Below are 14,463 nucleotides of genomic sequence, written 5' to 3'. Positions count from 1 at the left end.
CCAGGTTCGCAATCACTGCTCTGAGTGACTCAATCTTGAATTTGAACCTCTGTATGTAAGTGTTCAAAGATTTTAGATTTAGAATCGGTCTCACCGAGCCGTCCGGCTTCGGTACCACAACAGTGTGGAATAATACCCCGTTCCCTGTTGCAGGAGGGGTACCTTGATTATCACCTGCTGGGAATACAGCTTGTGAATGGCTTCCAAAACTGTCTCCCTGTCAGAAGGAGACATCGGTAAAGCCGACTTTAGGAAAACGGCGAGGGGGAGACGTCTCGAATTCTAATTTGTACCCCTGAGATATCACCTGAAGGATCCAGGGGTCTACTTGCGAGTGAGCCCACTGCGCGCTGAAATTCATTGAGACGGGCCCCCCACCGTGCCTGATTCTGCTTGTAAAGCCCCAACGTCATACTGAGGGCTTGGCAGAGGCGGGAGAGGGTTTCTGTTCCTGGGAACTGGCTGATTTCTGCAGCCTTTTTCCTCTCCCTCTGTCACGGGGCAGAAATGAGGAACCTTTTGCCCGCTTGTCCACGAAAAGACTGCGCCTGATAATACGGCGTCTTCTCATGTTGAGAGGCGACCTGGGGTACAAACGTGGATTTCCCAGCTGTTGCCGTGGCCACCAGGTCTGAAAGACCGACCCCAAATAACTCCTCCCCTTATTAAGGCAATACTTCCAAATGCCGTTTGGAATACGCATCACCTGACCACTGACGTGTCCATAACCCTCTACTGGTAGAAATGGACAACGCACTTAGACTTGATGCCAGTCGGCAAATATTCCGCTGTGCATCACGCATATATAGAAATGCATCTTTTAAATGCTCTATAGGCAAAAATATACTGTCCCTATCTAGGGTATCAATATTTTCAGTCAGGGAATCCGACCACGCCAACCCAGCACTGCACATCCAGGCTGAGGCGATTGCTGGTCGCAGTATAACACCAGTATGTGTGTAAATACATTTTAGGATACCCTCCTGCTTTCTATCAGCAGGATCCTTAAGGGCGGCCATCTCAGGAGAGGGTAGAGCCCTTACAAGCGTGTGAGCGCTTTATCCACCCTAGGGGGTGTTTCCCAACGCACCCTAACCTCTGGCGGGAAAGGATATAATGCCAATAACATTTTAGAAATTATCAGCTGTTATCGGGAGAAAACCACGCATCATCACACACCTCATTTAATTTCTCAGATTCAGGAAAACTACAGGTAGTTTTTCCTCACCGAACATAATACCCCTTTTTGGTGGTACTCGTATTATCAGAAATGTGTAAAACATTTTTCATTGCCTCAATCATGTAACGTGTGGCCCTACTGGAAGTCACATTTGTCTCTTCACCGTCGACACTGGAGTCAGTATCCGTGTCGGCGTCTATATCTGCCATCTGAGGTAACGGGCGCTTTAGAGCCCCTGACGGCCTATGAGACGTCTGGACAGGCACAAGCTGAGTAGCCGGCTGTCTCATGTCAACCACTGTCTTTTATACAGAGCTGACACTGTCACGTAATTCCTTCCAACAGTTCATCCACTCAGGTGTCGACCCCCTAGGGGGTGACATCACTATTACAGGCAATCTGCTCCGTCTCCACATCATTTTTCTCCTCATACATGTCGACACAAACGTACCGACATACAGCACACACACAGGGAATGCTCTGATAGAGGACAGGACCCCACTAGCCCTTTGGGGAGACAGAGGGAGAGTTTGCCAGCACACACCAAAGCGCTATATATATACAGGGATAACCTTATATAAGTGTTTTTCCCCTTATAGCTGCTGTATTGTTAATACTGCGCCTAATTAGTGCCCCCCTCTCTTTTTTAACCCTTTCTGTAGTGTAGTGACTGCAGGGGAGAGCCAGGGGAGCTTCCCTCCAACTGAGCTGTGAGGGAAAATGGCGCCAGTGTGCTGAGGAGATAGGCTCCGCCCCTTTTTCGCGGACTTTTCTCCTGCTTTTTTATGGATTCTGGCAGGGGTTAAAATTCATCCATATAGCCCTGGGGGCTATATGTGATGTATTTTCGCCAGCCAAGGTGTTTTTTTTGCTGCTCAGGGCGCCCCCCCCTAGCGCCCTGCACCCTCAGTGACTGAAGTGTGAAGTGTGCTGAGGAGCAATGGCGCACAGCTGCAGTGCTGTGCGCTACCTTGGTGAAGACAGGATGTCTTCTGCCGCCGATTTTCCGGACCTCTTCTGTCTTCTGGCTCTGTAAGGGGGCCGGCGGCGCGGCTCTGGGACCCATCCATGGCTGGGCCTGTGATCGTCCCTCTGGAGCTAATGTCCAGTAGCCTAAGAAGCCCAATCCACTCTGCACGCAGGTGAGTTCGCTTCTTCTCCCCTTAGTCCCTCGATGCAGTGAACCTGTTGCCAGCAGGTCTCACTGAAAATAAAAAACCTAAACTAAAACTTTCACTAAGAAGCTCAGGAGAGCCCCTAGTGTGCACCCTTCTCATTCGGGCACAGAGATCTAACTGAGGCTTGGAGGAGGGTCATAGGGGGAGGAGCCAGTGCACACCAGATAGTCCTAAAGCTTTCTTTAGATGTGCCCAGTCTCCTGCGGAGCCGCTATTCCCCATGGTCCTTACGGAGTCCCCAGCATCCACTTAGGACGTTAGAGAAACAGAGTTACACAAAGTAGCTTATTGTTAAAAATAAGATTTTACTTACCGATAAATCTATTTCTCATAGTCCGTAGTGGATGCTGGGGACTCCGTCAGGACCATGGGGAATAGCGGCTCCGCAGGAGACAGGGCACAAAAGCAAGCTTTTAGGATCACATGGTGTGTACTGGCTCCTCCCCCTATGACCCTCCTCCAAGCCTCAGTTAGGTACTGTGCCCGGACGAGCGTACACAATAAGGAAGGATCTTGAATCCCGGGTAAGACTCATACCAGCCACACCAATCACACCGTACAACTTGTGATTTTAACCCAGTTAACAGTATGATAACAATGAAGTAGCCTCTAAAAAAGATGGCTCACAACAATAATAACCCGATTTTTTTGTAACAATAACTATGTACAAGTAATGCAGACAATCCGCACTTGGGATGGGCGCCCAGCATCCACTACGGACTATGAGAAATAGATTTATCGGTAAGTAAAATCTTATTTTCTCTAACGTCCTAGTGGATGCTGGGGACTCCGTCAGGACCATGGGGATTATACCAAAGCTCCCAAACGGGCGGGAGAGTGCGGATGACTCTGCAGCACCGAATGAGAGAACTCCAGGTCCTCCTCAGCCAGGGTATCAAATTTGTAGAATTTAGCAAACGTGTTTGCCCCTGACCAAGTAGCTGCTCGGCAAAGTTGTAAAGCCGAGACCCCTCGGGCAGCCGCCCAAGATGAGCCCACCTTCCTTGTGGAATGGGCATTTACAGATTTTGGCTGTGGCAGGCCTGCCACAGAATGTGCAAGCTGAATTGTACTACAAATCCAACGAGCAATAGTCTGCTTAAAAGCAGGAGCACCCAGCTTTTTGGGTGCCTACAATATAAACAGCAAGTCAGACTTTCTGACTCCAGCCGTCCTGGAATTATATATATATATATATATATATATATATATATATTTTCAGGGCCCTGACAACGTCTAGCAACTTGGAGTCCTTCAAGTCCCTAGTAGCCGCAGGCACCACAATAGGTTGTTTCAGGTGAAACGCTGACACCACCTTAGGAAGAAACTGGGGACGAGTCCGCAGTTCTGCCCTGTCCGAATGGAAAATCAAATATGGGCTTTTGTAAGACAAAGCCGCCAATTTTGACAATCGCCTGGCCGAGGCCAGGGCCAACAGCATGGTCACTTTCCATGTGAGATATTTCAAATCCACAGATTTGAGTGGTTCAAACCAATATGATTTGAGGAATCCCAACACTACGTTGAGATCCCACGGTGCCACTGGAGGCACACAAGGGCTGTATATGCAATACTCCCTTGACAAACGTCTGGACTTCAGGAACTGAAGCCAATTCTTTCTGGAAGAAAATCTATAGGGCCGAAACTTGAACCTTAATGGACACCAATTTTAGGCTCATAGACACTCCTGTTTGCAGGAAGTGCAGAAAACGACCTAGTTGAAATTTTTTCGTGGGGCCTTCCTGGCCTCACCCACGCAACATATTTTTACCACATGTGGTGATAACGTTGTGCGGTCACCTCCTTCCTGGCTTTGACCAGGGTAGGTATGACCTCTTCCGGAATGCCTTTTCCCTTAGGATCCGGCGTTCAAACCGCCATGCCGTCAAACGCAGTCGCGGTAAGTCTTGGAACAGACAAGGTCCCTGCTGGAGCAGGTCCTTTCTTAAAGGCCGATGCCACGGTTCCTCTTGGAACAGACATGGTACTTGCTGAAAGCAAATCCCTTCTTAGCTCCCGAGGCCATTAGTCCTCTGTGAGCATCTCTTGAAGTTCCGGTTACCAAGTCCCTCTTGGCCAATCCGGAGCCACGAGTATAGTTCTTACTCCTCTATGTCTTATAATTCTCAATACCTTAGTTATGAGAAGCAGAGGAGGGAACACATACACCGACTGTTACACCCACGGTGTTACCAGGACGTCCACAGCTATCGCCTGAAGGTCTCGTGACCTGGCGCAATACCTGTCCCATTTTTTGTTCGGGTGGGACGCCATCATGTCCACCTTTGGTCTTTCCCAACGGTTCACAATCATGCGGAAAACTTCCCAATGAAGTTCCCACTCTCCCGGGTGGAGGTCGTGCCTGCTGAGGAAGTCTGCTTCCCAGTCGTCCACTCCCGGAATGAACACTGCTGACAGTGCTATCACATGATTTTCCGCCTAGCGAAAAATCCTTGCAGTTTTGCCACTGCCCTCCTGCTTCTTGTGCCGCCCTTTCTGTTTACGTGGGCGACTGCCGTGATGTTATCCCACTGGATCAATACCGGCTGACCTTGAAGCAGAGGTCTTGCTAAGCTTAGAGCATTATAAATTTGCTCTTAGCTCCAGTATATTTATGTGGAGAGAATTCTCCAGACTTGATCACACTCCTTGTGTGACAGCTCCCCAGCCTCTCAGGCTGGCCTCCGTGGTCACGAGCATCCAATCCTGAATGCCGAATCTGCGGCCCTCTAGAAGATGAGCACTCTGTAATCACCACAGGAGAGACACCCTTGTCCTTGGATATAGGGTTATCCGCTGATGCATCTGAAGATGCGATCCGGACCATTTGTCCAGCAGATCCAACTGAAGAGTTCTTGCGTGAAATCTGCCGAATGGAAGCGCTTCGTAATAAGCCACCATTTTTACCAGGACTCTTGTGCAATGATGCACTGACACTTTTCCTGGTTTTAGGAGGATCCCGATTAGCTCGGATAACTCCCTGGCTTTCTCCTCTGGGAGAAACACCTTTTCCTGGACTGTGTCCAGAATCATCCCTAGGACCAGCAGACGTGTCGTCGGAACAACTGCGGTTTTGGAATATTTAGAATCCACCCGTGCTGTCGTAGAACTACTTGAGATAGTGCTACTCCGACCTCCAACTGTTCTCTGGACCTTGTTCTTATCAGGAGGTCGTCCATTTTCTTTGAAGACGAATCCTCCTTTCGGTCATTACCTTGGTAAGGACCCGGGGTGCCTTGGACAATCCAACGGCATCGTCTTGAAACTGATAGTGACAGTTCTGTACCACGAACCTGAGGTACCCTTGGTGAGAAAAGGCAAATTTTGGGACATGGAGGTAAGCATCCCTGATGTCCCGGGACACCATATAGTCCCCTTGTTCTTTGCTATCACTGCTCTGAGTGACTCCATCTGGATTTGAACCCTTGTAAGTGTTCAAATTTTTCAGATTTAGAATAGGTCTCACCTAGCCTTCAGTACCACCATATAGTGTGGCGTAATACCCCTTTCCTTGTTGTCGGAGGGGTAATTTTATTATCACCTGCTGGGAATACAGCTTGTGAATTTTTTTCAATACTGCCTCCCTGTCGGAGGGAGACATTGGTACAGCAGACTACAGGAACCTGCGAGGGGGGAAACCTCTCGACATTCCAATCTGTACCCCTTGGATACTACTTGTAGGATCCAGGGGTCCTGTACGGTCCCAGCGTCATGCTGAGAACTTGGTAGAAGCGGTGGAGGGCTTCTGTTCCTGGGAATGGGCTGCCTGCTGCAGTCTTCTTCCCTTTCCTCTATCCCTGGACAGATATGACTCTTATAGGGACGAAAGGACTAAGGCTGAAAAGACGGTGTCTTTTTCTGCAGAGATGTGACTTAGGGTAAAAAACGGTGGATTTTCCAGCAGTTGCCCTGGCCACCAGGTCCCATGGACCGACCCCAAATAACTCCTCCCCTTTATACGGCAATACATCTTTGTGCCGCTTGGAATCTGCATCACCTGACCACTGTCGTGTCCATAAACATCTTCTTGCAGATATGGACATCGCATTTACTCTTGATGCCAGAGTGCAAATATCCCTCTGCGCATCTCGCATATATAGAAATGCATCCTTTAAATGCTCTATAGTCAATAAAATACTGTCCCTGTCAAAGGTATCAATATTTTTAGTCAGGGAATCCGACCAAGCCACCTCAGCTCTGCACATCCAGGCTGAGGCGATCGCTGGTCGCAGTATAACACCAGCATGTGTGTGTATACTTTTTAGGATATTTTTCAGCCTCCTATCAGCTGGCTCCTTAAGTACGGCCCTATCCGTAGATGGTACCGCTACTTGTTCTGATAAGCGTGTGAGCGCCTTATCCACCCTGAGGGGTGTTTCCCACCGCGCCTTAACTTCTGGCGGGAAAAGGTATACCGCCAATAATTTTCTATCGGGGGAAACCCACGCATCATCACACACTTCATTTAATTTATCTGATTCAGGAAAAACTACATGTAGTTTTTTCACCTCACACATAATACCCTTTTTTGTGGTACTTGGAGTATCAGAAATATGTAACACCTCCTTCATTGCCCTTAACGTGTGGCCCTAAAAGAAAATACGTTTGTTTCTTCACCGTCGACACTGAAATCAGTGTCCGTGTCTGGGTCTGTGTCGACCGACTGAGGTAAATGGGCATTTTACAGCCCCTGACGGTGTTTGAGACGCCTGGACAGATACTAATTTGTTCGCCGGCCCTCTCATGTCGTCAACCGGCTTGCAGCGTGTTGACATTGTCACGTAATTTCCATAAATAAGCCATCCATTCCGGTGTCGACTCCCTAGAGAGTGACATCACCATACAGGCAATTTGCTCCGCCTCCTCACCAATATTTTCCTCATACATGTCGACACACACGTACCGACATACAGCACACACATAGGGAATGCTCTGATAGAGGACAGGACCCACTAGCCCTTTGGGGAGACAGAGGGAGAGTTTGCCAGCACACACCAAAACGCTATAATTATCCAGGGACAACCTTTATATAAGTGTTCCTCCCTTATAGCCTTTTAATATATATACATATCGCCAAATCAGTGCCCCCCCTCTCTGTTTTAACCCTGTTTCTGTAGTGCAGTGCAGGGGAGAGCATGGGAGCCTTCCCACCAGCCTTTCTGTGAGGGAAAATGGCGCTGTGTGCTGAGGAGAATAGGCCCCGCCCCCTTTTCGGCGGGCTTCTTCTCCGGAGTTTTAGATATCTGGCAGGGGTTAAATACATCCATATAGCCTCAAGGGCTATATGTGATGTATTTTTCGCCATACAGGTATTATACATTGCTGCCCAGGGCGCCCCCCTCCAGCGCCCTGCACCCTCCGTGACCGCTGTGTGAAGTGTGCTGACAACAATGGCGCACAGCTGCAGTGCTGTGCGCTACCTGATGAAGACTGAGAGTCTTCTGCCGCCTGGTTCCGGACCTCTTCATCTTCAGCGTCTGCAAGGGGGGTCGGCGGCGCGGCTCCGGGACGAACCCCAGGGCGAGCCCTGTGTTCCGACTCCCTCTGGAGCTATGTCCAGTAGCCTAAGAATCCAATCCATCCTGCACGCAGGTGAGTTGAAAATCTCTCCCCTAAGTCCCTCGATGCAGTGAGCCTGTTGCCAGCAGGACTCACTGAAAATAAAGAACCTAAAAACTTTTTCTAAGTAACTCTTTAAGAGAGCCACCTAGATTGCACCCTTCTCGGCCGGGCACAAAAACCTAACTGAGGCTTGGAGGAGGGTCATAGGGGGAGGAGCCAGTACACACCATGTGATCCTAAAAGCTTGCTTTTGTGCCCTGTCTCCTGCGGAGCCGCTATTCCCCATGGTCCTGACGGAGTCCCCAGCATCCACTAGGACGTTAGAGAAACATTTACGCTATCTTGGAGTTATCCTAGATTCCTGCCTTTCCTTCAAACCAGCCACACATTCAGTACCTCTCGCACTCCTGTCACTTCCATCTCAAAAATATATCCAGGATCAGACCCGTTCTCACCCTGGATGCTACTAAGACCCTCAGTCACTCATTGGTCACATCCAGATTGGACTACTGTAACCTCCTCCTATCTGGCCTCCCTGACAAACGTCTCTCTCCACTCCAAGCTATCCTCAATGCAGCTGTCTGGCTCATCTTCCTCTCCACAAGTACTTTGTCCACCTTCCTTCTTTTACAAGCCCTACCCCTTCCACTTTCCAGTACATTTCAAACTTCTTATACCCACTTAAAATGTCCTCACCCATTCCTCTCCCATTTACATATCTAACCTTAGCTCCCTCTACATTCCCACAGTTTCACAAATACATGCAGCCTCTCCTGCCAACTGATTACTCCCACTCATTCCTGCCTCAAAGATTTTGGCAGAGGTGCTCCCTACCTCTGGAATTCTCTACCTTTCCCTATCAGACTCTGCACCTCTCTACAAAACATTAAACGGGCTATCAAAACCCACTTCTTCGTCAAACACAGCCATCTGCCATCCTAACCCTCTGTTCCATGCTTGCTGTCTTCCCCAACTGTATCACCCTCATTTGCCTGCCTCTCCCGTTTAGAATGTTAGATCTCATGAGCAGGGCCCACTCCCCTTGTGTGCTTTTCATTCTCTTACCTACAGTAGACTGTACACTACAGTAGATTGTTTTATGTATGAAAATCTGTAATGTATCTGCTAGTTGCAAAGGAATGCCAATAAACTTCTGAACATGGTTGTTACAACATGTTTGATTGAAAAAACCCAACCAGACAATTATCGTTCAAGTATACAGTAGGAGGGAAATGGATAGGCCCCACCACCCCAACTGAATGATTTTTTTACCCTGATTTTGGGGATTCCATTACCAGGCTGAAAGTGCCAGTGCTGGTAAAAAAGTGGGGAACAACCCCACGCATTGAAATAAAAATATATGGGACCAGCAGCACACACTCTAGAAATGTTATAAAACTTCACAGGAGCCAGCACATGCTTTTTAAAAAAATATATATTTTATCCATCTTATAACAGCTCATAAAACAAACCACTGCATCCATAAAGTGCATGTCCACAAAGTTCAATAAGTGCAATACAATATGAGATGACCAAGTGGTATCAGCCATAAGGAAATTAAAGCAGCATCAATGGGTCAACACTTACTGCAAGTCTCGCTCATGTGCATAGTGTCTGACAGCCGCTTCAGTGTCCTGCAAACACCTGCATCATGAGCATAAAGAACACCACAAAAAAAACAGACCTACAGTATGTACCTGCTGCGTAACCTGTACAATAATAAACGAAGGGGCACTCACCTGTGGGAATCCAATAGTCGCAGCAAAAATTACCAGAAATGACGTAATAGTGACTGGAACTAGTCACTGTAGCCACGGTAACCAACACCAGAGCATGCACTGCTGCTGGCCAGGAAGTGACACAGCAGTAGTCACGGCAACCAAAGAAACATACCCACATACTTAGTGAGCATACAGTATGTCCAGACAAATACACAGGCACTGTCAACCCGGAAGTGACTTGGCTGTAGTCATGACTACAGGGTAGACGTATTCCTGTCACTATTGAGTCATTTCTGGTTATTTTCCCCGCAATTATTGTTTTCCCGCAGATGAGTGCACTTTAGCAGATTATTGTGCAGGTATATAGATCTGTTTTTTGTGTTGTGCTTTATGCTCAAGATGACAGTGCAATAAAGTATCTGACCCATTGATGCTGATATACTGTAATTTGTTGCTGGCTGATGCCATTTGGTCCCCTCATATATTGCACTTTGTGGACATGCACTTTATGAGTCAAAATGTTAAATATTTGGCTGTAGCTGAAGGCAGTTTGTTCGCCGAAGGGCTGAAGCGACCGGTACAATAATGAGTGTCTGCAGGCAACAGTGAAGCATGGTGGAAGTTCCTTGCAAGTTTGGGGATGCATTTCAGCAAATGGAGTTGGGGATTTGGTCAGGATTAATGGTGCCCTCAATGCTAAGAAGCTGAGAAATACAGGCAGGTACTTATCCATCATGCAATACCATCAGGGAGGCATCTGATTGGCTCCAAATTTATTCTGCAGCATAACAACGACCCCCAAACATACAGCCAATGTTTTTAAGAACTATCTTAAACGTAAAGAAGAACAAGGAGTCCAGGAAGTGATGATATGGTCCCCACAGAGCCCTGATCTCAACATCATAGAGTCTGTCTGGGATTACATTAAGAGACAGATGAAGCATTTTATTATTTTACTGCCTATGTAACACTTATTAACATTGCCTCTCACCCATGTAACACTCCTAACACATACAGTAGCTTTGGCTTCTTATTAACGCTTACTAACACTATAACCTCTCACAAGTGTGGTGCCTTGGGCGGCTGGCCTACGCTGGCTTGAGGGGGAAGGGGTGGCGCATACCTTTCACTTGAACCGTAGGTTTAGGGACCCACCTGATGATGATGATGAGGTCACCTGAACATGGTGCATGGGCTAATCTTTGCTCTATGTTTACTGTTGTTACTAGCAGTGCTTGGTGCCTAGGGTGTGCACCTGCAATTTTGTCTACTTCCTGTATGGAACTACAAGTTTCAGCATCATGGTAGCACCTCTTATGTTTGGAATTAGCATGTGCAGTCTAGCAAAACAAAAACAAAAAAAACACAACAAAATAATAACAAAAATACAGACTGACATTCCTGGTAAATAATAGTAATATAAACACACACACACACACACACACACACACACACACACACACACACAATTAGGACCCAAACCACTCACCATTAATCTAAGATCTCACCATTTCAACAGCAGGCCTTTCTACATCTGGCCGCACAACCCTATGAACCCTCTATGTGCCACAGAAAGGACAACACACTACGTAGTGATTGAGTCCTAACCATATAAAACAATATTATTGGAATTTATACTGACCTTATCATGCTTGGTAAAAAGAAGTAGACAACTGGCCAAAGCTCTGCACGTTTCTTGGGATGCCTCAGATACTTGTTTGACTTGTTGCAGAATAACAGTGTCAATATCTGGGGGGGGGGAAGACATATAAAGAAAAATGCTATAAAAACAAAAGATAATATAGTTTACTTTTGAATGATCTTGGTTATGCTGGACAATTTAAGGGCCCCATACATCTGTGACTGCTTTCCCTGACAAAATGCAGATCGTTAGTTTATCTGGGAATTCCTGCATGTTAAAAATCCCTAAATTTGCAGATTCCGATGTTTTAGTCAGGATTGTCAAATCAGGAAAAATCAACATGCTGAATTTCCCCGAATCCACGCCTTAGACATCGGGGGATTGGGGAACTGACCCAATCCATCACAGATTGGTGGATGGACCTAATAAGGCATTATCTATCTGAGCATACATGACCAGACTTCTGGAAAAATCAGAAAAATCACAGGCCTGGGTCAGAATACGTACATTTTTGCCTCCTATTTACTTATTTATTTGTAAAATGGACCAGGCATGTGTCAGACTACCTTAGTCTGCCCGCTGCTTCACCCCCTGCTCAGTCATAAGCCCCTCACTGCATGGTCTACCACTTCACTCTGTCCCACCCCCTCCTTACAGCTCCACCCACCTCATCCCCCCTCATCCCCTCTTTCCCTGCTGTTTCTGGGAGGCTTTTTTCCTCTAGGTATTGTAACTCTAACAGTGGGACTGGGAGTCATCTGGGATCTGACCTTCACAATATACAGATTAGTATCCGGATGATAGATAGACAGTGTTTAGTTATACAGTCAATAGATAGACATCATATGTTAGACAAACAAAGTCAAAAGGTCGACATGAAAAAGATTAGACAGTACAAAAGATCGATTGGGTCAAAAGGTCGACATGAAAATGGTTGACTTAAAAAAAAAGAGATTTTTTTTTTTCTTTGTACATTTTACATGCTTTTGGACTTTTTCACACCTTCTCTATCCATGTCGGCATAGAGTTGGTCATAAACCTTGTGGCAATCGCAGCGAGCCCGAAGTGTGGCGGGCGAAGCGAGCCCAGCAAGGGGATGGCTTTCTGCATTTAGGGGTCCCAGATGACAAAAAAAATAATGCAAAAACAAAAGTGGTGTCGACCATTTTCATGTCTACCTTTTGACCGTCTAACATGTGGTATCTATCTATTGACTGTCTAACTAGACACTGTCTGTTATACCACATCCATACAGACTGTATCCTGCATTTACAGATGTCGGCATTACAATGCAATAATCATTTTTAATAAGTGGTAGACCAGGCCTGGCCAACCTGTGGCTCTCCAGCTGTTGTAAAACGACATGTCCCAGCATGCCCTGCCACAGTTTTGTTACTGGGGAATGCTAAAACTGTGGCAGGGCATGCTGGGATGTGTAGTTTCACAGCAGCTAGAGAGCCAGAGGTTGGCCAGGACTGTGGTAGACTGTATATAATTACCTTATACAGATCACACACAGGTTTTGAGGAAAAACATGACCCACTGAGATAAAAAGAAGAAGGGCCTGACAAAAGTGTGTGTGTGTGTGGGGGGGGGGGGGGGGGTACAAAAACAATAAATCAAGGCCTGAGAGCATACCTACCGGACATTCAATATTTTACCACTTCTTGATGTTCAACACCAGCACCACTGTAAGAGGTTATTAATACAGGTTGAGTATCCCTTATCCAAAATGCTTGGGACCAGAGGAATTTTGGATATCGGATTTTTCCGTATTTTGGAATAATTGCATACCATAATGAGATATCATGGTGATGGGACCTAAATCTAAGCGCAGAATACATTTATGTTTCATATACACCTTATACACACAGCCTAAAGGTCATTTTAGACAATATTTTTTATAACTTTGTGCATTAAACAAAGTGTGTCTACATTCACACAATTCATTTATGTTTCATATACACCTTATACACACAGCCTAAAGGTCATTTAATACAATATTTTTAATAACTTTGTGTATTAAACAAAGTTTGTGTACATTGAGCCATCAAAAAACAAAGGTTTCACTATCTCACTCCCACTCAAAAAAGTCCGTATTTCGGAATATTCCGTATTTCGGAATATTTGGATATGGGATACTCAACCTGTAGTAGCAAAAGTGGAAATATGCCTTAAAACCAAAGCAAGCAAACATACACGTTCATGGTCTTTCTGCAAGAGAGTAACGCTAATGTCTAATTGGAAGCATTTATGTGCAGATTTGCACTTTAGACATTGAGGTTTATTAAGTAATATTCCACAAAGTGCTGTGTATGCAGCTAGTGTCAGCTATGATGAAGGGGAAAGAAATACTGAAACTTATTTAATAAAACAGCTACAGTGGACAGTCGACTTAATGTGCTTTATTTCCATGCTTCACCAATGAATAATTCAGTGGTGGCAAGTTAAGATAGTAGCAATTATTATCTGCAGAATAAGCAATACCAGCACCCACACACAATAAATGCAATATAGTTTCTGATGCAGAATACACAGGAAAATAACATAAAAATAGTTAATTTAAAACAAAGTATATTTACAGCATCATACAGAGATATCCCTATACACTGTACACACACATACTCTGTAGCAGTCAATAGTTTTTATTGACATTTTAGCAAGTCAAGAAAATACCTGGACATGGTGCAATGGTAGGCAGTGAACTGATAGAGGTGACAAAAATGACAGTGTATTAAGAACGTACAGCTGTTCTGCAGCAATGAAAACGAGGTATGCCTGGACCATGAAACACCACCAGCGGACTACTGAAGACTAGAAGGTCTTATCAAACAATAAATCTTTGGTTGATCATGCAGGGTCTTTATTATTTATTACCAGTTATTTATATAGCGCACACATATTCTGCAGCGCTTTCCAGATAATGTTTGCCTATTCACTTAAGTCCCTGCCCCAGTGGAGTTTACAGTCTATATTGCCTACCACACGTACACACACATATATACTGTACGGTTCTTTTTTTTTTTTTGTCGGGAGCCAATTAACCTACCAGTATTTTTTTGGATTGTGGGAGGAAACTGGAGTACCTGGAGGAAACCCACGCAAGTACGGGGAGACTATACAAACTCCACACAGTTGACCTCAGTGCTGTGAATGCTAACCATTACACCATACGTTTTG

The 14,463-nt window shown here is 45.9% G+C and overlaps 1 protein-coding gene across 2 annotated transcripts in view; it reads right to left on the bottom strand.

Annotated features, from left to right (window-relative positions):
* Positions 1-14,463, bottom strand: part of OSBPL1A (oxysterol binding protein like 1A) — a 537,997-nt gene that overhangs the window by 224,895 nt on the left and 298,639 nt on the right. For both annotated transcript variants that reach the window (XM_063923609.1, XM_063923608.1), the window contains one exon: positions 11,284-11,390. In XM_063923609.1, the coding sequence (XP_063779679.1) occupies positions 11,284-11,390 (107 nt within the window). The remainder of the gene's footprint in view (positions 1-11,283; positions 11,391-14,463) is intronic.

The sequence above is a fragment of the Pseudophryne corroboree genome, chromosome 5 (genome assembly GCF_028390025.1).
Source record: "Pseudophryne corroboree isolate aPseCor3 chromosome 5, aPseCor3.hap2, whole genome shotgun sequence".
In the NCBI taxonomy this organism is placed as follows: domain Eukaryota; kingdom Metazoa; phylum Chordata; class Amphibia; order Anura; family Myobatrachidae; genus Pseudophryne; species Pseudophryne corroboree.
The sequence above is the reverse complement of the archived record's forward strand: the minus strand, read 5'-3'. Positions and strand labels throughout refer to the sequence as shown.